Source organism: Xylocopa sonorina, chromosome 13, assembly GCF_050948175.1.
Source record: "Xylocopa sonorina isolate GNS202 chromosome 13, iyXylSono1_principal, whole genome shotgun sequence".
NCBI classification, from domain to species: domain Eukaryota; kingdom Metazoa; phylum Arthropoda; class Insecta; order Hymenoptera; family Apidae; genus Xylocopa; species Xylocopa sonorina.
Genome location: NC_135205.1, coordinates 1,270,452 through 1,296,670, shown reverse-complemented (window position 1 = coordinate 1,296,670; position 26,219 = coordinate 1,270,452). Strand labels below are relative to the sequence as shown.

General features: G+C 49.4%; 2 protein-coding genes across 3 annotated transcripts in view; one reads left to right on the top strand and one right to left on the bottom strand.

Annotated features, from left to right (window-relative positions):
- Positions 1-275: 275 nt before the first annotated feature.
- The window catches only part of LOC143430110 (serine protease ea-like), a 125,400-nt gene continuing 99,456 nt past the window's right edge, over positions 276-26,219 (top strand). Inside the window, exon 1 of one of the 2 annotated variants that reach the window (XM_076906110.1) lies at positions 276-280. The gene's annotated coding sequence lies outside the window, so the exon portion shown is untranslated. The remainder of the gene's footprint in view (positions 281-26,219) is intronic. The other variant, XM_076906112.1, reaches the window with a different exon arrangement.
- LOC143430159 (uncharacterized) lies at positions 3,859-25,752 on the bottom strand. The gene is made up of 6 exons (XM_076906175.1): positions 25,514-25,752; positions 21,624-22,014; positions 17,139-17,412; positions 11,754-11,921; positions 11,525-11,601; positions 3,859-4,537 (listed from the first exon to the last, which is right to left on the bottom strand). Exons 1-6 carry the CDS (start codon positions 25,695-25,697, stop codon positions 3,991-3,993), a joined length of 1,641 nt encoding a protein of 546 aa, XP_076762290.1. The 5' UTR covers positions 25,698-25,752; the 3' UTR covers positions 3,859-3,990.

Sequence of the window (26,219 nt, the reverse complement as noted above, 5' to 3'; positions counted from 1 at the left end):
TCGGAGTAGACACGAGTCCGGTCAGCCACCGACACAATCGTAAACTTCGTTGTAATATGGAAGCGATAAAATCTTGTCGAAACGTCGTGAAATCTCTTAACGCCTACACGTGGTGATCGAACGTTTCCACCATTTCTATCGATACTCGGCTGGTAGACTAGCCGGAGCCGGTCGAGTATCACGGAAAGTTTACCAAACATTTTTCTCCTCATCGCCGCCCGCGGGTCCCGGAACATTTCTCACGTGGAAATTTCAAATTTCTGGAGGGTAACGAAAACACGCGCGACAACTGTTACAGCCGTGTTATTAATCTTAATTACAAATCGCAAGGATTGCGAGTAAAAGATTTTTGTTTTTTTCTTTTTAAATACCCATATATTTAGAACGCGATCGCGAGCAGCGGTCGTAATTTCCATCATAGAGGGAAATGTTACGCGGGTGGTTGGTAAGTACACGGTATCGTTTCGAGAAGTTGTCGCGATATTAATGGCAAACTGGAGAGTGGAGGCTCGCGCGCGCGACCTCCTTGGGAAAAACGTCGGACTCGATCCGGACGGTCCCGTGAGCGCGCGCGTCGCTACTTACTGATATTTATTGCGGCCAGAAATGTGTACGGGCCGCCATAAATCTCCGCATTCACAGGGAGTTCCTAATTTACATATTCTCCAGCGTGTTTCTCACTCTTTCTCGTTCTCTCTCTCTCTCTCTCTCTTCTTTTTCTTCCGTTCCTTGTTTTGCGACCCGACGCGTTGCGTCGCATCGCGTAGCATCGCGTCGCATCGCGTCTATCTCGCCCCTCGGAATTCTCTCGTTTACTCGTAACCCGCTTTAGCTTTGAACATGCGAGCATAGCGGGATACGCCACCGCGCCTCTTCGCCGTCCGAAATGAAAGATTTCGCATGCGAATCGACGATTGGACGATGGCCACGAGCGCCAACTCCACCTTCCCCGAGCAAAGTGGTTCTTAATGGTACATTAACCTTTGCCACCGCTCGGAAGAGCTCGTTCAATTGCAATTAAGGTATCGATCGTAACTCTGCCAGACTCGTTGAATTTACGCGACGTTTTCGCTTATCTCGGGTTCCGTTGCTTTCCAGAAGGGGAATCAGCATTCTTCGTTGTTCGTGTTTTTCTGGGCCACGTATCCATCGTAAACAGAAGGGTTGTTGCTCCGAAATGCCTACCGTTTTTACTTGTTAATACAATTAAAAACTTACAATATTTTCGCTCCACTTCCATCTGATTACGTAGACGTAAGATATTTACAAAGCGTTATCAACGTCCCACGGTGTCGCGGCGACACGTTGTTCGGCAAAAGGGGAAATGAGAAGGGGAGGAAGGCGCGCGGTTCGTTCGCTTAAATTAAAGATTCGAACGAATCCGAGGTAGAATTACGAATGACGGACATCTGTCACTGGATTTCATTAAAACCCTTTCCACGTCCCGCGACATCCTCCGGCTGGTCCTCGACCTGGCTGGCTGGCTGGCTGGCTGGTTGGTTGGTTGGTTGGTTGGTTGGTTGGATGACTGGTTGCCCGCCTGGATTCGTGCACCCGTGACTCATTCATTATTCATTCGTCCAATTCATCACGGTGGCATCGTGGTACGGGCCACCGTGCCGCGCCAATTTCGATTTACACTCGAATAGAGCACGGCGCTTCGGCACCGCGAAACCTTCGTTTCGACCGTAGAATGCGCGTATCTTCGCTAGGTGGTAGGGGGCGTGGGAAACCGATTTTGTTCGACAAGATCGAACCCCCCTCCCTATACGTAGATACTTATGCGTTCGAGGGATACGAACGGAGGAGGCAAGCTCGGTTCACGAGAGGCTGCAATAGTGGGGATGATAGGGGCGATGGTGGTGGTGGTGTTGGTGGTGTTGGTGGTGGTGGTGGTGGTGGTGGTGGCGGCGGCGGCGGCGGTGGTGATGGCAGTGGCGGCGGGTGGAGCATCTTCCCCGAGAGCCTCGTAAAATGGAAATCAATTACATCTACACTTAACCACTTAAACTGGTTTCGCCACGGTCCTAAAGGCCGTTTACTCGTTGCGTGGGGATGAGCAACGCGTATGGTCGTGGTACACGCAGGGAACGTCTAGAGAGTCCGTGTGTGGCTTGGTTCTTTCGTTTTGGAGCAACAAGGAACGGGATAAACACGGGCACGTAGAGAAAGCAGCCGGTGAACACGGCTAGAGGCTTCGTCTCTTCCTTCCCTCCTTCCTCCTTTTCCCTTTCCTTTACTTCGTGCTCCATCTTATCCTCCGCTTCTTCTTTCCCCTGCTCTCCTCTACTTCTTCGCTTCGTCGGTTTGCGGCGAGCCGCAGATCATTCGTATCAACATAATTACAAGCTCGGGAGCCGCCTCTCTGTTTCTCTCACCTCGCTCCACCCATCACGACGTAACACACGATCGCTTTCGCGCCCCGGTGAAACCTTCCACTCTTTATTCTTTTCCTTCTTATTTCCCTACTCGAACGCGTCGATGGTAACGCGGTTCGATACACGAAACACGCTTCGTGTCCTGCGACGATTTCGCGATACACCGGATACCACCTCGATTAACGCGAAACACCGAAATTTATTTTCCCACGAACCCGCTCCTTTCCTCTCCTTCCGAAAATCTTCTTTCGTTCTTGTATATAAACACTCCACCTATGCGGTACGATACCATTGGGAGGGGGAGAGGTGCGCGCGTAAATTGGCAATCGACGGGATACCTAGAACGGACGTGCTTCTGGACTCGGCCCGGTCGAGGGGTCGCGAAGTGTTAGTCATGGAGCGAACCGGCCTCAAAGTGGCTGCATCTAAAAATAATTGCTCGTTGACAGGCCGTGAAATGAATTTATTTAATTTCAGATAGGTATAACAGAATTACACGGCAGTTGGAGGTGCGACGAAGCCTGGCCGGCGTGACGAGCCACTCGATGAGTGACCCGCGCAGCCAAGGATTTAGCTGGGAGCAACTTTACTCTTACGCCGTGCCCCGCGACCAACCTGTTCACCGACCAACTACGTTCTCCGTTCTTCTCTTCGACTGGATGATGGGTGGTACACGATCGGGAACTAGAAGCGATTCGTTTAATCAAAATTTCGTTTATTTCTATCATCCGTGCTACATCGTGAATACGCCCTTTAACGTTTACACGCTACCATAAAAGATTTTATGTACAAACACGTTTCTCGAAGAAACGCGCGTTTAATACTATCGTGGTATATATTACAATTATAGCCGAGTCTTTCTTCCTTACTTCGTTCTGGTACACCGTCCGATCGACTCGGTCCGTCAAATTAGTTCTCGCTTATTTACAATTGACGGTTACGGTTGTTCAGGGAGGAGAGGCTGCCGAAAACTGTATTATTACTCTTACATATTCGATATTGCCAACGTGTCACGGGGACAGAGATCCTCTCCCTTTTCGTATCCAACGACGGCGCAGGTCTACGGTTACATTACGCGGACACAGAGAGCGAACAAGTACGGGACATTTCCCTACAACTAGGTTAAGTAACGTTCGACAAAGCGGCGAGAATTTACAGAGGAAACACCTACTTACAATCAGAGACCGAAAGACAGCACGTTTTAAAATCGAAAGATTTTCTCCGTTTTGTAAGTGTACGTCGTTTCTTTCTTCTTCGAAAACTTCAAAGACACAAGTTTCTAAAAAGAAAAAAGAGAACATATACAGAAAAATGTAATTGAAATGTTTTCCGTTTGGTAGAGAGAAGCAGGATGTTTCGCGCTTATATTTCTTTCAAAAATGATTCTTTATCTCGTACAATACCAAGCATTATATACAGAGATATGTAGGTACGTGTACACATCAGAAGTAATAAGAGAGGAATCGACTCGTTCTTAAAGCGTGCTATCGTTGCATCGTATAATTGGTATCGCAACCGAACACTGGCAGTTGGAACCGGGGATTCGTCGTTCTTTGGCTGGTGGATGGGACGCGTAAGGAGATCGTTAGGGGTAAACGCGCGCGACGGAACGCTAATTAGGAGTAGAAGATCGGGCTCTTAAAGGTGGGGGTGTGCTCGCGGGTGGAGGATACGGGGTGTACCTGAGGGAAGCTGTAGGTGGCGAAGATCTTCGGGAGATGATCGCGACAGGTGGCGGCTGCCAGGGCCAGGGCAATGTTGCGGGATACGGAAAGGGCGCGGTTGCCGCAGCGGCCGGGTAAGGAGACGTGGCACCAGCCGCTGGTCTGCTCCCTGGATGCGGCTGTCCGACGGTGCCATAGAGGAGCGCCGCTGTAGGCGTTATCCACGGCGGTAACGCGTGCGCCGTATTTTCATGATGCTGAGACTGTTGCTGAGTTTGTTGATGATGTTGATGTTGTTGTTGTTGTTGTTGCTGTTGTTGTTGTTGTTGCTGTTGCTGCTGCTGCTGCTGCTGCTGTTGAGCGCCTAATGCCGCAGCAGCCGCGGCTGCTGCGGCTGCCGCCGCAGCCGGCGACGACATCGCGAGATGTTCGTACAATCGGACCGGTGCCACGCCGCACCTAACCAATTGTTGTTCCATCAATTCCATCGGGTCCCTGAAAGAAACGTGAAACGAGAGTGAGACTAGAGAAATCGAGAAAGGAATAGCGGGAGGACACGGTCCGAAGAAGCTGGGGAGAATTCGAAGAGAAAGATAAAGATAAGATCGGGTGGGACAGCGCGAGGCGCGTCCCCGTGATTAACCGATCGACGTTATCGGCATTAAGTGGCATTTAAAGGAGAATGAATGGTAAAGATTTCGCGCGGATACGTAAGAGAGAAACGACCGTGAGGAACGGATGGAAGAGGAAGGCCGGCGGTGGTGGATAATTAAGACAACGTTTTCTCATTGACGTACGCGGTGGAGAGCGTGATGGATGATTTCGTGCATTAGACGCAAGCTTAATTAGGGTTAATTACGAGCGATTGTACGTTCGGAACGATCGGTCCCTCGGTATTGGCAGGACGCTAACGAGCGAATTATTGGCCGGCCGTGGATGAAAAAGACGCCCGGCGTCTCTTCTTCGTGTGTTCGCGTGATGTTCGCGATAATTAATGGTTGGTATCATTGCGAAGTCGTGCACACGTTGCACCGTCATTTCCTACTTTCGTGATTACGCGCGGGAGTGGTACGTAAACACCGTGCGATTATCGGCGAGACCATCTCGATGATTAAGAGACACTTTATCGTGACCACGACCAAGCCAGCCACGAGATATCTCTCTCGAGCTACGCGTAACTTTTTCAAGTAACGCTGGCTTCGTTCGCGTGGCTTTCAGAAGAAAAACGATGCTCGATGAACAACAGGCACGGTTAGGAGGCGGTGGTCTCCAGGAGAATCGTCGAGTGGTTGAAAAAGAAAACTTGATACCGGCAGCGGTTCGTTGGATAATTTCTACTCGACGATGATACCTCCTATCGATCATCCGGTTCCTCGAAAACTCGAGAAACCCCGAGACGTCTGGAGATTCTCTTTCACGCTTGCCAACCGGCGCTCCGTATAATTCAGCGGAATCGTCTCCGAGGCTTGTCCTTCCCGATCGAGACGTTAATCCCGGTTGGGACTCGGTTCGAACTCTCGTCGACGCGACCAACCTGACTTCGCCGTTCGTTCGCCCCTCGTAAAGCTCTCGATCAGCCTCCAGCAGGTCGGGAAGAGAAGTAGACAACCGTACAACGCGGTTGTTCTGCGTAACGCGATACCAACGGACGTAGAGAAACTGGAAGAGGCAACTCCGATGACGGAGCTCGAACTACGAAATCAAGGACGCGCGCGCGCATTGTGGAACGTAGTAGACTCGAAGGAAAGTTTTGCTACCGTGCGCGACGTGTGCCCATTCAGATCTGAATGAAATTAGTAGAATTGATTGAGGCGTGCATAAAGAGTAAGAGAGCGAGAGAGCGAGAGAGAGAGAGAGAGAGAGAGAGAGAGAGAGAGAGAGAGAGATGGAGGAAGGAACGAGTCTTGAGTGAAAAAGGCGAGGGATTAGGGGGGCCTGAGGCTAATCGCCGTCCGCTCGAACGTGCCCGGACCACACACCGCTGCCGCGTCCGTGGCCATTCCTTTTCTCGCACCTTTGAAATATCGCTGTCAAACGACCGAACTCTATTAGTCGACACGTACGATCAGCAATTCTCTAGGAGTTACGTGTATTCGCGTAAACGAGCATTCGATCCAAATAAGAAAAGAAGATTTCTCCGACTTTCTACGTAACCCCGTTCCCCTAAACGAATAAAAAACCATATCGTTGGTCAATGGTTCAGATTTCGCGACGCGTGACCGGGTTTTTTTCTATCGAGAAATCGAATGTCTCGTACCGGAGAAAACGGACGCATGGCCTAACGTTGCACCTGTATAAGCACAACGGAAATGACGCAGCAGAGAATCTCTACACGCATTAACCCTGGTTGCAATTCACGATGCGGCGTAGCCACCCGGCCTTGAATTATATCCTTAATGTTTTCATAAAGCTTCCTTATGTACAGACAATAAAAGCCCTAATTACAGTCGTTCGCCACGGCAGGACGGGAGAGCCGTGCGGCCCGAGGCGGTCGCCTATTACTATTCGTGCTATGCCGGGCTTCCTGTAATCGTTACACCGAGCAATAAATATCCCTCGTCGATCTGACGAGTCTGCGTCCCGCTACCCCCGTAATGGTCGCGGTTATGCTCGAAACGTTCTAATTAGAGGCCACCGGGGTTATCCGTTTAAAGTGTCCACAACGTCCGCGGCTACGACCTTCGAGCTTTGATATAGGTTAGGTAACTCTGCATTGGTATACGATAACGTTTCTACGATATTCAACTTTGATCATCGTTTGTTCATCCTCGAAAGGACCTAACCGAAGGTAGATACGCTCGCGCGTAAGAATGTCGAGAGATGTCGAGTAAATGCAAGAGTTCGATGCCGCGCAAAGCGTTAGAACGTTTTAGTGAAACCTCATGATATTAACGCGCGGAGGGGATTTCATCGAATGGGGAGCCTGTTATTCTCCGCCTACCTCGAGGCTGACACAGGGCATTAGGTAAGTGGTAGATAATAATAGGTTACACCCCACTGATGGCCGAAGGTGGTTCATCGAGCGGTTCTCTCTCGACTCGCTTTAGTTTCCCTCGCCACGGCTCCCACAAACGAGAACGATCTGTATAAGAAACGTCGCTCGATCGGGCACTTTTCGTCGATGGACAATGGAAAAAGTGCGCTGCTGGTTAATCCTAACTGATTGATCGATTGGTCGGCTCGCTCGTCAACGTGATTCGCAGTTGCGATTGTAAACGTGGGAGAAAGAACAAGGGTAGAGAGAAAGAGACGGAGAGAGAGGGAGAGGGAGAGAGGGAGAGTGAGAGAGAGAGAGAGAGAGAGAGAGAGAGAGAAACGGTTGGAAGAAAAAGGAGAATGGTAAATGAGAAACGGCCGGGCGATCGCACTGAAATACGGGTAAGAAGATTCGAAAGAAGTCGGAGGCGAAGCGGAGGAAGGCGCAGCGCGCGAGAAAGGAAAGAAAGAAAGGTAGAAAGGGGCAGAGAAAGAGCGAGTGTAACAGTGAAGAAATTAATAGCCATAAAATATGAATAGAAATTAGCAGGTTCGGGGTGGCGTGACGCGTTTGCTCGCTCATTTCCTTTCGGCGCGTTGAAAAACAACAAAACAACGCAAAATACGGTCGAGCCTGTAATTTACCCGGCTGCCGCCGAGCGGTCCGACGCGCGATCGAGTCGGGTCCGTGTGCCCGGCACAGGTACGAGTCGTACGTACGTGGAAGTCGCGTAAGTTCGCCAGTGTGAGTGGTCTCTCTCCCGATCGCTGTGGAGCGAGCGAGGATCGCACGTACCGCTGCGAGGCCGACACCCTTTCGGCCCCATCATCGTCGTCGCACGGTAGGTATGGAAGGTAATGATCCGGTAATGACCCTGACGCGTTGGATACCCGGCCAATATTATATATATATATATATATATATATATATATATATATATATATATATATATATATATATATATATATATTACATATACATATATGTTCATATGTACATGTATACATGTATATATGTACGCCGTTTGCCCTTATTATTTCATCACCCATTGCCACCGTCATCGGCGTATCGATCGTCATCACCGTAGTCATCGCCGCCTGTCTCGCGCATCTCGAAAGAGCCGACGATGCGCGTCGGATCTTTTGTTTTTCCGTTTTAAACGGCAGTTATTAGATCCGCGTTGTTCCCTCCTAACGGCGTCCCTTGGTCTCTCTAGCGCGTTGCTCCGTCCTCGTCCGTCCATCTGGCAGTTTGGTAATGCGGCCGGGCAGCTAATGGGCCAGAGCGAAGGAGGACTTTTGGGTATCGGTTAGAGCTGTCCGAGTTGCCGAGGGTTGATGCCGCTAGTTCTGCCGTTGGACGCGAAACAGAGGAACGCGAGCGGACGCGCGCGCGCGCGAGAGAGAGAAAAGGAAGGGCGAAAGTTTGCCAGAAGAAAAAGAGGAAGAAGAAGGCCGAAGCGGCAGCGGTAATGACAGGCCGTCCGCTCTCGAAGCTAATATAGATGAATGCCCTGCCCTCCTTGCCCTCCGGAACCAGCAGAGTGAAGAACGTGGAATCGCTCTCTTTCCCTTGTATACCCCCACCCCAACCTTCGTCGCAGACATCCTTCCCTACTTTCCGCTCCGGGCTTTCGGCAAACGACGACGAATCCACGTTCCACCGATTTCGCACCGTGCGTCCAGAATCTTCTCCACGGTCGACTTTGCAGCGAAATTTTCCTTCCTACGGATCGCTACCGTATCGGTTTATGGTCCCGCGCGTACAGATTACGTTTCGTTTCTTCGCGGACGCGCTCATACGTATATATAATACACAAGTACATATCTCCACCAAGCGCAGCGTTGTTCAAGCAGTTTCGAGTTTCTCGCGGCAGCTGGCCGTAAATTTGGACCTGCGAAGCAAGGTCAGGCGAGGCGAGGCGAGGCGAGACGCGGCAAGGCAAGGCAAGGCAAGGCAAGGCAAGGCAAAGCGAGGCGAGACGAGGCGAGGCGAGGCGAGACGAGACGAGACGACACGAGACGAGACGAGACGAGACGAGGCGAGGCGAGGCGAGGCAAGGTGAGGTGAGGTGAGGTGAGGTGAGGTGAGGTGAGGTGAGGCGAGGCGAGGTGAGGTGAGGTTGAGGTGAGGTGAGACAAGACGAGGCGAGGCGAGACGCAGCGCAGACACGTTTTTATAAATGGTTGTTAAATTTTCGCAGTTACCGTAATATCTTTATAACAACGATTTCGGGGCTTTTTGCACGGGGCACGTATGCGAACGTGGAGGCGAAATGATGGTGGCGCGGCGGCCGGCAGTGTGGATAAAGGAGGACGAGGTGGCAGGATGGCGGATAGAGGATGGAAGAAGAGAGAATTGGGAAAGGGATAGAGGAGGAAGAAGAGGGTGAGGGTGCGAGAAGGGGAAGAGAGAGGGGAAGGGCCGGAGGGGCATCTATCTATCAGCGGCGGCGTGAAGTGGGCGGGAGCATGCGCCGTATTGCCCCGTACGGCCGCTCTCTCATTAACTCCGGACGCCGCCAGAGCCGCATCCGTGCAGCCGAACACGACTGCTGTAACCACCGCGCCGAACCCGCTCGTTCCTTCCGACTGATGCGATCGTTTTCTTCGATCTTACACGCCCTCCCTTATCGTCCCGCGATACTCTGCAACGCTCGCGAATTCTCGCGATTGTCGTCAACGTTCGCATAGAGCCCCGTTTCTGATATTTAGCCACGCTCCGTCCGATTCCTCACCCCCTCGAGCCAATCTTCCGAACCAGGAACCGTTCGGCTCCTTGATAAAAACCTTTGATCGCAACGCAACGTACCGAGGAAACGTTCAACCTGAGCAGTGGACATGACGAAGCGAGATTTTTCGTCTTCTCGGTTAGGCAGGTGCTGATTGGAGGAGGGTCGCGTTAGTCCGAACAGTGATTTCGAAGCGATCGCCTACTCCAAACTGCCGTGTCATTAAAGCGTGGTCCATCGACCAAGCGTTACGCTTCAACCCTTGCACGAACCACTGTTCCCACTTTCCTCTCCAATTTCCATAACTACCAAACATCGGTTATTCGTGCTAAATTGCTCACGCGTTGCCGCATCCTTTCGAACATTCCTTCCAAACATTTCCGGTGGCGCGTCGAAGACCGCATCAACGGTGAGCAACGAGTTTCCGGTTGAACCTCGACACGCCTCCGCTTTCCACGTGATTACCTCCGGAGCAAGTTTCACGCTAATTCTTGCGACGACGGTGCACCACCGAGTCGACCGTCTACGTCAACCACCGATACTTTTTACTTCTTTTAGACCGGCACAGTTTCGGCAGCCTTAAAATCTTTTAATTATTACTCCATTACGAACGAACAAATTATTTAATCGCATCGCTTGCACGATCCCCGAGCAGGTGTTCCGCAGACGGCGCGACACGCTGCGACGCGATCCGATGCGATGCGATACACACGAGGGTAAAACGGGACGAGGAAAAAATAAAAATATAAAAATGCACCTCTTACAAGTTGGTAAACGTGTTCGCCGCTCGATATCGGTTCGCGAGTCGAAACCACCACCAGTGTGCGGCGATAACGCGTAAACGGAGAGAAGACGACTTTATTGGGTGGTTGTTATCGATCCCCCGGGCGTACACGGGGGCGCTCGCGTACGCATCCTTATTACAGCAAGGAATTTGCATAAAATTTTCAAGTACGACCCGAAAGTGCACGGTACCGACGTTAACGACTGGTTAAATACGTTTCCGGTTAAATTAGCCACTCCCTTTACCAGGGCTAATCAACGTAAACCGAGCCGAATAATCGGAAATCAGCGTGAAATTCATTGTAAAATTTCGGGAAGAAAAAAAGTAATTAAATTAATACGTGTCGGCACGCAAGAAAAGAAAAAGAAGATCGAAATTAATCGACGTCGCTTGTTCAAAGAAGTGCGTAAAGACCTCGATAACGATGTCGTCGATCGTGTTTATCTGTGAAGATTAATGGTAACGCGCGTTGTTAAAACGTTACTTTTGTCGTTGTTAACGATAATCCTTTGAAAAAATCCTTTCGCTTCTATCACGTACCTATCCGCCTTGATCGTAAATATGAAGGGGTGAAGGAGAGGAGAGGAGAAGAGAGGAGAGTAGAGGAGAGCGAGCGAGTGCGAGAACAGGTGCGTCGTCATTCATGTAGATAGATGATCGCGGATAACTGGTGTGCAACTGTGCACGCTTCGTCGGGATGAAACGCGCCTCTCTGTTCGACATTTAGCGTTGTATAAATTTCCACTTTTAACGAGATCTAAAAGATCGTGCGATAATTCGGTGGGCGCTATGATTAAGGTGCCGACGTTATAATGGCGCGTAATGATCGCTCCGCTCGGTTCGGCTCGGCGCGACGTGGCATGCTTTTCGAAAGGTTCGTTCTGACAGGACTCGAACTACGCCGGTAAAACTGAACATTAAGATCCTCTACGCTACACGGATTGCCAAATTTTAGTACGCAGGATACATTCGATTACGAGTTTTACCTACCGATCAAAGTCCGTCAGCCTCGAAGAGTCCCGAAACCCCTTTGCGAACGGATTGCTGTCGATTTTCAGTTTGGTTATCTGCAACGTTAATCGATACACGGTTGATAATTATTGTAGCGGTTGTAAACGATAGAAAACTGGACTAATTTCGCGATTCTTGCGTGTTCATGAAATTAGTCGAGCTCCCGATCGGATACGAGTCTATTATACATATATGTACGTGTACTCACCAACTGATTCTGATAGGCAGTCACCGCGGTGAAAATTGCCTCCGGAAATATAAATGTCTTGTGCTCCTCCTTCTGGAGATCGGTTATGTGAAGATTGTTGTCGTCCGTCTGTCGACAACGAACCAAGTGTATCCGCGGCTGATATCTGTGCATCGAGTTTAGAACTATCTGAAAACAGAGGAGAGAAATGTTTTTATAGCATAGGAACGCACCAGATCGTTTATTAAGTCTTAATTGAAATCACGGGGAAATATAACGAATGAAAGCGTCGTATAAATGCTATTCAGTGCGCGTTTCATTACGTTAAGAGGCGACGACGGCCGGTAAGTTTTACAACCAACCAATCAATCGCTCTCTCTCTCTCTCCCCCTCTTCCTTTCTGCAACCTTATCGTTCTTCTTGCCTGTTATCGTTATTTATCTGCATAAATGATCGGCAACGAGAGGAAATTAACATCGGGAAACGATTTTGCAACAGGTAGGTAACCGAAGATATGATACTAATTCGAGAGGGCGATCATCGACGCGAGTCGTGCGTTTCGATGCAGCTTATGATTGAAAATTTTAGCGACGAGTCCATCATTTCCGTATGACGCGCTTTAACGTCAACCTGAGAATAGTAGACTATAGCCGTGTGGAATCAGAGAAGTTGCCCATCGATTTCCTGTCTGAAACAATATGCCACGATAAAACAAGTTTCGCGCGTAGATACCGCTCTGGGTACAACAACGATGCTTGAACCCTGCCATTTTCTTGACACAATTGCAACTTTCGTGCGAATGGGGCTCGCCTCGAATTTTCTACGCGACATGCGCGAAACGCGTGCACACTGGCACTTTCCCTCGATCTCGTCCGATCGATAGTTTACGCGCTAACCAATTCAAGTCCCAGCCTTCTTTCGAACCAACGCTAAACTTTTTCCTTCTCTTAACATAACCTAAAATTGTCCATTGACGTTTTTCATCCGAATTAGTCAACCCGAATTAGTCCGAATTAGCTGAACCTAAGCCAAGCTAATTAAAAAAAAATTCTAGTATATCTCGCGCGTGTACCCGCGATTAGGATCGCGCGTTGAAGAAAAAGAAATTGTCAGGCTCGTGGTCTGTGCGATACGCGTATCGTTATCGTGTTGTATTCGATAATTAAATAATCGTGTAAATTTTGTTTAGGCAGACTCGGATAGCGAGGCGAGGCGATTTGGTCGCGCGCGCAGTGAACAGCCGCGTAACTATGCCTTCTACAGAGCGTGACTCGGTGACTCATTCTCCACAGACTTATTAAGCTAACGTGCCCGTTCCTCGCAAAGAAGAGAACACCGTTCGCCTCTTTTTATTATCTCGTAATACGTTAACGCGGCATTTGCGGTATTGTCGGGATTACGCGTGCACGTTCTTCGATTTTCAACCAGATATCGTTGTTATCGTAACTGGCTCGAACGTTCCTACCATACCTACGGATGGATATCTGTATGTATTTTCAGGATACGCGTGTTACTCTTAACTGCATATACGCTGCCCCGATAAATCGAAATTATCGCGGTAAATAATAGCCGCTGTAGAGCGCTAATCGCGCGCGCGCAGCCGCGAAACCGAATCCAATCCACTCTCATCGTCGCGTCGCGTCGCGTCGCTCGGACGCACGCAATTTGCATCTAACGATTTATCAAACAACGCGGCGTCCGTGTAATGTACGTTGATAGCAGTATTACACGTGCGATTTATAGTCGTTTTTCTCTCCTCGCGTAGGATCCTCTCGCTCGACCGCGATACCCGTGGACGCGACCGATAGCTGTCGCTCGGTAACAAAACATCCACGCTCTCGCCGATGGAAATAGGTGCGTAATCTGACAGCCGCCACGGTTCCTTTTCCGCCCGTGATTTATTTTTACAAGTTGCGACGGCCCCTACGTCTCGCGATCTCGGTGATATATACCGATATCTCATACCTACGTACTTGTTATTTGCTTACATTTACCTAACCCATCTTAACGCGACCATTTATTTTTACCGTTATCTCCGATGCCTTTCCACGCGAAACAAATTCCCGTTCGCGGTGCCAAATTCTGACGCACCTTAACTATATGTATAGCACCGTATTACATATGGTAGATACCCACCATCTATGGAGTGCCGAGAAATTAATTGATCATTCGTCCGCGATGTCCCCTGACCGCGAACATGTTTTCGATGGGAAAAAGAAAAAAAGGGGAAGGTCCCGGAGTTTAATTCGAGTCTGGATAACGAGTGCGCGATCCCGTGTCCACTCGGACCGTAGAGATCTCCAAGCGGGCAACTTTATGCCTGTACGATTATAGGTGTCTGGGATCCCGGGGTGCCCCTATCCGTTTTCTCTGCACCGTCGGATGGTGGGACACCCCACTGCAACCTGTCAGAACTCCAATTTGCTCTACTCTGTTCAGTTTGTTCGTATGGATGCCACTGAATGCGCAGCACCGTTTCACTGCCGCGCTAACCGATCGATCCCTCCGATGGTATTTTATTCTCGTTACATTAAATAGCTAGACTTGAAACGAACTGTTTTTCAGTACCCTATTTAAATCGTACCCACGCGCAATCCATCCATTCGCGTTTATATATCTTTCGCTACGACACACTGCGTGTAGTAATCATGCCGTTGCATCCTCGCAGATGCTTTTTTTCATTATCTAGTCAAGGCACAACTTTCCGTTTCATACCTTTTTACCTGCTACCGTTGTCGTGGATACCGTTGAACAGGAAACAACGATTTCTCCTTCAACAATTGGTGTAATTTACTAGCGACAATTGGGTGTTCCCAATTCGATGTGTATCGTAAACCATTTTTAATGTCAACATTATGGCTTTAGCAAAGCCTGGTGGGCGTCGCTACGGCATCACTTTGCCCCATTAAGGAGCACGACGCCGCACCAATAAACGATTAATATCCTTTGATTTCAAAACTTTCATCCTCTCTGTTTAGCATTGAAATTAAAACATCAGACAACCGTGACGAAAACTGTCACGGTAAGAATTTTATTAGAATCTTTTATCGGCATTTTTTCCCCAAACCAACGACCCATCGGGGATCGATAATGCATGCGTTGATCTTCGATCGGAGGGAAACTTGTCGGTTTCGCGTCGTGGTAGTCTCAAAAAAACATCGCTGTACCGTTCCAACGTAATTCAGATTTAAACGAGAGAAAAATATCGGTGGTTTCGAGAATGCGAAAGGTGAGAGCATCCGGTGAGAGTCGCGGTAGACGAGCACGAGCACCTTGAAACGGCCTCCCCACGGGTATCTTAGAAGAGGACTCGTCGCAGGTGGATGCTTGCTTTTGGACCACCGTGTAGTAGCCAGCACACAGGCGGGGGTCTTATAATATCGCGTCATACGAAACGATGAAATAGTGGCCGTAGCGAAGGAATGTTCCCTACCACTTGAGTCGTCGAGTTGAGTTGACTGGCGTTGCGTGGCTCTCTCAGCTCGGCTCCGCTCGCCACGACTGCTTTTAACCGGTGTGTCTGTTCCTCGACACTCGCCTGCCTAGCTTTTTCTCTTTTTCTCTTTTGCTTTCTTTCTTTCTTTCTTTCTTTCTTTCTTTCTTTCTTCCCTCCTTTCTTTCTTTCCTCCCTTCCTTCTTTTACAACGTTTCTTTCCTTCACACTTTCTCACTTCGCGGTGGACGCACTTTACGTGTACATTCAACACCAACTACAAATGTAGATACTTTTAATTAATTAATTGCCCATTCGAAATTGTATCGTTACTAGTGTAAATACGTTACACTCGTAAACGGTTACGTGGTGCTGCTTAGCTCTGTCCGCTTTAAAAGCCATCAATAGCAAATTAATCCGCGGTTCGTTTCCTTCGGAACAACCATAAAGTGGTCGACTACCACGACAACGCGAAATGATTAGTTGCCGTAAGAAGTCGGTGTTAATGAACGTCTAATTGGGATAGACGTCGAAGCGCGTGTACCTTCGTCCGGTGTGGAACGGTGCTCGACGTTACTTACAGTTGGAAACTTGTAAACGACCATGTACAATATCTCTCATACAGATATAAGGAGCAGAACAGAACAGTAGAGGAACGGAACGGAACGGAACGGAACGGAACGGAACGGAACGGAACGGAACGAAATGGAATGGAATGGAATGGAATGGAATACGGAATACGGAATACGGAGAAGCAAAGGCACCCAGACGAAAGAGAGTGTCAGAAGGGGAGAGGGCGCGCGAGAGACGGGAACAGGCTGTGGAGAGAGATTCAAAAGGTGCTCAACGGGCCAGGCGTGGGCTACTCGTGATCATCATGACAAAAGCTGCGGGCAAACATCCATTCAATTTATTAGCTTATAGGCACGCCGTCGTGCCTACTATACACACCACCTACGACACCACCACCAACCGCCTATAATACTCGTAACATTATGGCCAGTCCGCGAGTGGACGGTTCGCGCGACCCTTGTTTGCCTTTCTTTTTCCCCCGTCTCTCTCTTTCTCTCTTCTCGGATCTACACTCTTTTCCCGCGCTGCTCCCTTTTCGCCATACAGTTACACTTTTTACGATGTTAAGTTCCTACGGGTACGATATTTCAGCAGACCAGAAAGAAAATAGACTCGATTCTATGGCAACCGCAACGGCGATTTTCTTTCTGAATTTCAACCTTTATACGAATCGCAGAAATTTCAAAAGATTATAATTTTTCTCCCGATCGTAATTAAAAAGTTCTGAGAAAACTAAAGTTGACGAGTGCTCGAAGGGATTGATAACGTCCATCGATCGACCGTCGCGACGACGAAGACGAAGACGAAATATTACGTTTCACCAGCTGGCAGCATCAACGCCCACGATTAACGAGCTGTGTTGACGATAACGCGACACCCACGTGCCCGGTAACGTCGCGTATCCGTTTTACGAGGCCATTTTCGGTTGCGCGCGAACGTCCGAAATCTCGTCATCGACGTCTTCGATGCCTCGAAGCAGGGCGGAACGGTGCGATTTCACCAGTGAAAAACGACACTGTAATCCGCGAGCATTGCCGACGTCGTTGGCACCGGTCGTTCGTTAAATCGGCCGTCTTATTTTCGAACAACTTTGACCGGTCCGTTCCAATGGAACGCGCGAATGTGTGAACTTACCGATAAATAATACGGGTATCTTGGCTAGTTTCGTTTCCCGACTTTACCGAATCGCGTTTAACCCCCCCTTCCCCCACCGGACGATCAAATCCGAACCGACCCGTTCTCCGACTCGTTCGAATTTCACAGTCGTAAAAATACGAACCGCCGTACCACCTCGAAACAGAGACGCGGATTGTTCTCGCGATCGATATTTGACCCATATGCTCCGTTTACGAGGGTGCACGAACGACCGATTACGCGGTCGCTCTCGAAATTTTTCTTACCTGGCCGTGTTTGTCCATGTCGTTGTTTGTCAGCTTGACCTTCTCGAACGAGACCACCTGCTTTCGTAGCTGGTCCCCGGTAAACGGCGAGTCCGGGTGAACGTAGAGCCGCGCCGGCGCCGGGGGATCCGCTTTCCCCGCGACCAGCCAACAGCTTCGATGGTACGCGTACCGATATCGTTTGTTGTCCACTGGCACGATGTCCATCAACACCGCGTACCTGCCATCCGACTTTAATCCGCTGAACGATACACGGCAGGTTGGAAACATCCGTCTGAAAAACGATCGCACACCGTTTATTTTACTCTTTCTTCTTCTCATTGATTAACCGATCGACGGAAACCGAAAGAGAAAACCGGGCGCGTGTGCGCGTGCGCGTACCTCTGCTACCCCACCCGTCATCGACGCGATTGCTTGAAGTTGTCGCGGTTCGAAATACCTACCGGTGTTTCGTTTCTTTCATTTTTCTTTCTTTCTTTTTTCGCACGAGTACCACAGAGAAAATTCAACGTTTAACCTCGCCGGGATGAGAGAGGCCGTGGCTGAACGATGGAAACGCGCGCGTACAGTCTAGGGACCGTTTGTCCGTCGAGCAACGTTTGAAAGGAACGGGAGCTACGACGCGTTTTTGAAGGCACGCAGAGGAAAAACAGTGACACGCGATCAATTCCGTGGAAACGTGGTGAGTTCTCGAGTTAGAATGTAACCTAAAGGCGCGTCCAACTGGTCGGTTTGATTGAAAGGAGCGCCCGCAGGCCTTTCAAGCTTCGTTACGAGGCGAGTCACCCTTGAACCTTGTTATATGCAGTCAACTTTTCAACACCTCCACAGCTTCGAGGCGCACGCACCGGAGAGACGTCGTTGCGCCGAAACGTCGTGCCACCGACTTTTTTGCGGTTTCGAACCCGTTTCAAACAACCACGACTATACGTGATACACGCGACAAAGAGCAATGGCTCATCGATTCTCCGAGTGTTCAGGACCGTGCAGTCCACGGAACAAACTCTGCCGAAGGGCATGCGTCCAAAACGTGATGGCGATCCTCGAGGAATTACCGCCTTGCATTCGCGCGAGGCTGCGCCAAGAAGACTTGCTCTCGATCTTTATGAAAGACCACGATACGAAAGGTTTCGCTACCAATTTCCAGGAGTGTTCGGAGCGAACGCAAAGATCGGAAGAGCAACTATCGTCCGAGGATGCTGCTCGTACGGGTCGCGAAGAGGAAGCAACGCAGACGATGGAAGAGAAACAAGTTCAGACCGAGGACGGAAGGGCCGTTGTTCTCTCGGTCGGTTCGAGAGGTAGAAGCATACGCGAACACGCGGGACGCGCATCGATTCTACTACGGAACGTGGCCATGCGCGGAGTACGTGTATTCTGTGCGGCAAGAATATCGCCGTGTTCCTGTTGCGCGATCGCAACCACCGTTTACGTTCTCCTAATCCTCTCGCTGGCGATATTCGCGAAGCACGGCTCGACCTACCAAACATTTTTGGCGAGCCAAATCTGTGGAATTCTCGCGATCATAAGCTGGAGAATATCCGGCACTGTTCCGTTCTGATCGAAATTCTATTCGACGCGTTTAAGGCAACAAAGAGGACAACGAGAAGATAATTAGACGAACGATGGTCGGGGATTAACAACAACACGATCGCGTTGAAAGCCACGCGAATGCAACAAATCGTGCACGCTCATTGAAAGACGGTTCGTATCCAGAGACCGCAAACTCACCGACCGCAAAACATCGATTCACGGATGAACGAGCATTCTCGACGTCTCCTCCATCGTTTTGAAACGAGCTATTCTATTCTTTCCTTCGATCCCGAAACGGTAATCTCGTTAGATACCTTTCCGAACGGGCACACAATTACTCAGTATCGATGGCTACAAAATGCCTACGAAATGATCGAAATATCTTATCTTGATATCAATTTGTAGGAGACAGGTAAAACTGGAGAAACGATGTGAAAATATGTTGAAATAAAACGACTAGCGTAGAAATCGTCGATGATGAATGGTCGTCTCGCGTGGACATTCTCGAACGAAACTGACCGAGATACAAATGTGACGCGGACGGGTAAATGGGAATTAGATCGAGAAAAATCGAGAAAACCCGTTTGCCCTCCCGATGGCCGTCTCCCGTTCCACCGTGTATTTCCCAGTCAAATTAGGCAGAAACAAACAAGCCCTCCATGGGCCGTGGCTAACGAGCCCGTAATCGCAGGAACACCTCGACCCCAAAACACCCCGAGAGCTCGATATATGCGTATGCGTATGCGTGTGCGTGTGCGTGGATATAAGCGTTTCAGGGGTGGAGAACGTGGTCGGGAGAAGCCATCAGCCCCGAGGACAGAACCATCGCATCGGCGGAAGGGCTGCTACAAATGGATTACGGAAGCACTGGATATTATAGCGATCCGAAGGGCCATCCGAGTTACTTAAATGTTTGCCGAGCTAACGACTTTGCAACATCGCCAGGTGTTGTCCCTGTTATAATTATGCCGGGGCTATTTCCGCGTCGCAGCCTAGCTACTCGACGATTTCGAGCAACCGAGTCGATTGCTCGATAATTATACGGCGAAACTTTTGTTGGCGACCTTTGCCTGGCTTCTCTTCGCTCATTCCCTCAGGTTTTAGACGTAGAAGGGAGAAATGCGCGTCCCCTTGCCGTTACCTCTTATTTATTCTCTATCGTCTTTTCATTCCTTCGGTTGTTCCGTGTGTCGTGTTTCGCGATCCGTGCACGTTCCGCGCGTAACGTGCACGTTCACCGCGGCGGAGGCACGTGTGAGTGTATAATGTAGGTTGCTGGCACCTTGATGAAGGGTTCGCGTGACGAGTACCCTCTATCCGCCGGTATCCTGTCTCGCTCTCTGCTGACCTGCTCGTCCACACCTCCTATTCCGCGCGATGTTTCGCAGTCCACGCTTACCTACTTAAACTTTGAAAAATATACACTCGTCGCGGCTACGGGCAACCGTTCGACTTTCGCTACCTTTACCCGCGACGTTGAAAGCCACCGAACCCGTTTCCTCACCCGGTGCAACGCCTGAAATTCTTTTATTTTACCCACTGCTGACACACCGCGTGTATCGGCTTCTCCCAGAAAAATAAAAGACATCGGACCTACCCAAGGGTTCGTTATCGGGTCAAGTGAAACGGGAATTGGCGAAAACTCGTTGATTATACGGTACGAATATACGATACCTATACTAATAGGTACCTGTGCCGTCGCCGGTTACCAACCTCCGTGTCTTCTTCGCGTCGCCGGCGATGGTTTCACCGCCGTTCGACGCAGAAAATTGGCTTTGTTCACGATATTGTTCACGAGCTCGTCCACAGAAGGACGACAACTCGAGGAAAAAATAAGACGGAGGAAAGGCGGAGAACGAGAGGGAGGAGAAGAGGAAGAAGAAGAAGAGGAAGAAGAAAAAAACGAAGAAGAGAGAGAGAGAGAGAGAGAGAGAAGCGACGCCGGCGGATGCCAACGTGGGAAAAAAGAGACCCCGTCAGCTAGTCCTCGAGGAAGAATCAGAGGAGTATATGGTGCTGGCACCCCGTAGAGCCAGACAATTCCACCTGATTGGTCCGAATTCGTATTGTCACTCGAGAGACTGACGTTTTCGTTCAGCTGGGATTTCGTGCCAAGTTTCTCGTGCTAACGACGCTATTCGTGCATCGCCGCATTCTTGATATATCGATCGCGTCCAGAAAGAACGATAGGCTAGCGGGCGACACTCGGCGAAATATTTCTCGAAAATATTTTTGTTACCGCCCGTGTTGTAGCGAAAGTAACGCGCGTTAATTACGACGCGACGATAAAGAGGGAAAGAATCAAGAATCAATTCAAAAGGACGAAAGACCCGTTGTTCTTTCGGTACCGTTCCGCGGTTACAGCACCGGGAGCTTAACAAGGGATAACGTTATTGTTTCCCTTCAGCGTAAACATCTCTCGCGCGTAATTTCGACGTGGTCACGCATCCTTTGAGCGCGCAGCTGCGCTCTCGGCTTTATTAGCATACCTATAAAAATGAACGCAGACGGCGTTGCACACAGAAGCATAAATTGCCGCGATAAATTATACCTAAAACTCCCTTAAATATCTCGTAAAACGTCACTCAATGAAATCCATTAGTTCGAGTAGGTAAAGTCGTTAGGTAAAGTTTCGGTAGTTTGAGTTGATCGAAATTCGCCGGTACCCGTCGGATTCGATGGGGTTACGCATTGGAACCGCGTCAACCGAAATCGTCGTGGCCCGGTGCGAACATCGATTTAATTGTTGAAGAAAAGGAAAAAAAAATGCCGTTACAAAGTTATCGAGGCGGCTAGCGGAAGAGGTTAATTTTTGAATACGAGAAAAATAAAAAGTAAAACGACTACCTATCTTTCGAATCGTCGCCAGGTATCTTCCGTTGCACCTGGCGCGCGCGCGCGCGCGCTCTCGGTCTCGCACGAAGCGTTGATCAATCGATACGTTTCGCTTACCTGCCCGTTTTCGTAATGATCATCTCCGTGCCGAGGTCGTTGAATTTGTCCCACAATTCCTTCGTCTCGAGATGGCATTCGACGTCTCGGAGCTCATCGGAGTTGCAACTAGTCCTGAACCGGTGTTTCCGTTCGTGTTCGTTATGAACGTCTTGGCATTTTCTCGACGAGGACGTAACGCTCAAATCATCCGGGACACCGTGCACCGGCCCGTCGTCGACGCTGCTGCACTCCTCAACGTCCACGTCGACCTCCTCGTCCTCCTCCTGCGTCGACTTTTCGGTTCCCTCGCTCTCACCTTCACAGTTGTCCACTTCGTCGTCGGCCAGTAACGCCTCGTCCGTGACAACGGTCGCGGTCGCGACGATGTTCACCGGCGACGTTCTCGCTCCTGAAAAGCGTTCACATCACCCATTCATCATTTACTTTCTATCTATCTTCGCTTCGAATTATGATATATCGCAGCATACGAACGACACCATCTACGAAAGGAATTGCCGTCTCACGCGCGTCCCCTCTAACAGTGACCAGTGTTGTATCGACGAATACACCGGGGGTTTGCGTGAAACGAAACGGTCGCGAGACACTCTTTTTCAACGATGCGATTGCCATTAAGCGTGTCGATTTAAATGGCTGAGAGATGAACCGAAACGATACGAACGGCCGTGTATAGAGAGAGGCGGGGGTAATTAATCGAACCAAGCGCGCATCTGCTACGAAGGTGACGCCTAATTAAACCGTCAGATTTCAAGAAAGCCAATCCACAGCGCCAGTGTACACAATGTTAATTGCATCGGTCACGATACGGATCTGTTAATTTGTACTATTCCGCGCGAACAATGCGTCTTCCGGCGTCGTATCTCAAATTGGATCCGCGAGTGATACCCGTTATGTTTACGCACACTCTGGTGCACACGTGTCGCAGACGGAGAAAAAAATTGCTTCTACCGAGAGAAACTATCGCCGAACACGCTTCATCGAAGCTCTCTTTCCTCCAAGTAACAAACTCGAAACAAGCGCCTACTTGTAACGAAATTAATCGTACAATGCATACGGAAACGATGCTACCGCGTTAACAAAGTCCAGCAGCTTGATCGTTTCGATGTAGCGTTCGGTTCTAAACGGTCGATGAAAATCAATTTGTATCGTTGGTCGTGGCTAATTACGATAGCACCAGTGTCGATGTATCGGCACTAACGAGTAAGTATCGATCGAAAGCTTATAGCAAGTAACGACGATTGTAACGAAGGAAAGAATGTGGAGAGGAGGATGAGCGTCGATTAGCGGAAATTTAGCGGCGTCGAGAAAGGAGAGAATTTCGAGGAAGCCGGTAAACGTGTCGATGAGAAACAGAAAGGGGAGGCGGAGCGCGATAAAAAGAAAGGCAGGTATAAGTTAGCAGCGCATCGCGTGCGTTTCTCAGTGGTTGCGTGCAATCGTATCTGCGTGCAAAGTACACGCACTCACGCAGGCTGCGGCACTTGTCGCGCACGCACATCCCCTGGCCTCGCTACCTTAACCCCGGCTCTCCCCGTCTCTCCCCGTCTCGCTATGACGACGACAACTACTCGTACGTATACAGGTTACAAGAATCTAACGCGATCCTAACGCGATCAATTCTACAGCCCGACTGGGCTTTCCGCGTGTTGCATTTCGAATCGGTCCTACTATCGGTAGGATACGTGCGTGTACGTGTTATAACGTATATAGCGTACGCACCGTGCGCGGTTCGCGCGATAACGGCCAACGAAATTCCACAATTTCCTTATTGAGCCATCGAGCGGGACTGGTTTCGTGAAACGCGTGCATCGTTTCGAAACAGCCGGCCGGCACGGACCATCGAGGAAAGCCTGGTGTTAAAATTAACACCTCAACCGTGTATGTTGCGTGCGTTCCGACCTCCACGTTCTTTCACGATATCACGCGTTCGCGATTTTCATCTCGAATTCCTCTTCTCCTTTCTCTCGACGATGACACGACTCGAGTCTGTTATATCGTAAAACGGATTCGGGTAGGTAGAGGTATAAGACATAAGTCACGCCTGTATACGTCAGATGAAATAGAACGCGATAGGAGCGAAAAGAAGTAAAGAAAAGACAGGTAAAAGGGATGGAAGAGGAAAACTGGCCATCGAAGGGGATCGAAATATTTAGAAGGCACAAAGGAGGAGGAGGAGGAGAAGGAGGTCCGCCGTGAGGAAGCATGTCTTACCGGAAGCTTTCCGGGCAACAGAAGGAGTTAAAAGCTCTGTCCGTATAGTGTGCCAAGAGGTGGTCCCATGTTTCGTGATCTTAAGGCAAGAAGAAATATGACCGAGCTACTGACGTCAGCTTCCTTTTGCCACGACCGACAGTCGACCACCCAGAATCCTGTCACCACCCAGCCGTTCGAAGGACGTTGTTCAAAAGGATCGACGGAACGAGCCGAATAACGATCGCGTTACACGAGTTAACGCGTTTCCTTCTAGATTTCTGCCCCGGGTACAGGCATCGGTAACCGAATTGCGTTATTAACCGATCGCGAGAAGGACGAGAATCCGTTCGGCAGAGTTATTTACGCTTTACATCACTCACGGTTTTTACATCCCTTTATTATTTATGCTAATTTTTCCTCCCGTTGTTTGGAGGACCGTCCTCCACCGTCTATTACGTGTTCGCGAAACAATGATTAGGTGCAGATGGTGGCAATAACGATCCTATGAATCTGATTGCGGTTCGTATTTAATGTTTTCCAACCTCGCCCACTCTATCCGTACGGCGAAACTTGTTCCTGGGAACGATTAAGAATCTCTAGATTGCTGCGGGAGCTGTAATGGCGTCGTTAAGTGTGCTAATGTGATTACCGGCTGAAAGCACCGAACGAGTTCTCAAAGACAAAAACAGGAGCAATTTATGCGTCGGTCGTAGAAAAATGCTGCTTTTTCCTATGAAAATTAACGCAATCAGCGATCCCGCGACCAGCCCGATAATTTAGTTTCCTCTTCGACCACGGTGCCAACTTTGCTTATCGCTACCACGAGCAAGCAAATAATTGTTCTCGCCTCGTTCTTAAACGCCACGTAATTAGACGAGAACGTCCAAACTCGTACACGCGTACGCACCGTTTCTATCGCGAATAACAAAGATGGCCCAAGCCGTTAATTTTGGTGCGAACAGATGAAATTTATGCGCGTAATCCGTTGTTGGCAACAATCGCTCGCTTATTTTCTGCTCGGAACTGATCCCATTTCAAACGTTAATTATCATCCGATCCGCCAAATATCTTTTTCGATCCGGCACTCCGGCATTCTATTCTATTTTCACGCGTCCAATAGATCACCAGTTTGTAATTAAATGAACGGAAGGCCGTCAACGCCTCGGCTAATGGATTCCGTGCAACGTTCTTCGTTTCAGCTAAGCTAAACACGAGACGACCCGGAACGATTGTTTTATTACCAGAATCTGTGTACAAATTGCATCGTCGTTCGATCTGCTTCTTGATCCAAATTATACGGATAGCCGGTACCTAAGAGAAACCGAGTCATAGTCGCACACCGTCGGACAGCAAACGGACAGCTCGGGGCGCTCATCTCGCGGACCAACTTCGCTTCTACCGAATGTTCCGATTTTTAGACGGTTTCTAACGAGTGCCCCCACCTATCCAATTTTCCAGAAGAATATCTGAATTACCGTTCAAATTTTTTTCACGGACTACACGCGAACGAAATGCAATCGTTTATTAAGTTACTTACATCAACGGAACCGTAAGGGGTATTTATTCATTTTTACGTTCGTAGTCGAGTGAAAATGTGAAACAAGATCCACCAACCTACTATATAATAAATATCCCGGAATGGGATGCACGCTTTCGTGAAAATGCTGAAAAATAATTGGTAACAAAACTCAACTCACGGTGATCGAGAGCCGAATTGGCGACGAATGCTTTACCAGTTGGACATTCCAAGCTGGTATTAGCGGTAGCGGCAGCGTTGCCAATGCCCTGCAGGTGGTAATGCCCGAAGGACGGACCCCTGGGCGCCATGATGGCCGCGATGCTGAAGTCCGTCGCTTTTCCCCTTTCCCCCTTTGCAGGCATCCCTTCTTGCCCGACGACACTTTGATTTCAATATCTTCGTTCCGTTCCGTTCCGTTCCGTTCCGTTCCTTTTCGTTCCCGTTTACGTTTCTGTTTTCCCTCCGTGTTCGTTTACGTTTCGTTCAACGTCCCTCCTTTTTCGTACGTATCTTAATCACTGCCTCTTTTAACCTCGGTAGACAGTAGATACGCGATACAATATAATTAGGTATTTCATAACTCGCACTCGCGAAAATACACGCCGAAATTGCTGCGGTTCCGTCGTCGGTTCGTCGGTTCACCTACTACCAGCTGGATTTGAAAGATATCGTCGATGACGACGCAACGATCAATGACAACAATCACCTGCACAGGTTTCCGAACGATTTTCTTTCTTTCGATAGAACCAACGATGTATCGACGTGAAGATCGTAAGAGAATCCGCGAGAACGGTCCTCGAGGTTTACTCGAAAGGAAAGCGTACGACGATTCTCGGATTAGCGCGGCGCGGAAGAAACGCGTCTGCGCTGCTCGAGTTCCCGGA

Excerpts from the sequence above, each read along its gene's own strand:
- LOC143430159 (XM_076906175.1), bottom strand. The coding sequence starts at position 25,697 with ATGCCTGCAAAGGGGGAAAGGGGAAAAGCGACGGACTTCAGCATCGCG. Across the intron at positions 17,413-21,623 it reads ATCATTACGAAAACGGGCAG|ACGGATGTTTCCAACCTGCC; the intron begins GTAAGCGAAACG and ends ATCGTTTTTCAG. Across the intron at positions 11,602-11,753 it reads CTGCCTATCAGAATCAGTTG|ATAACCAAACTGAAAATCGA; the intron begins GTGAGTACACGT and ends TTAACGTTGCAG.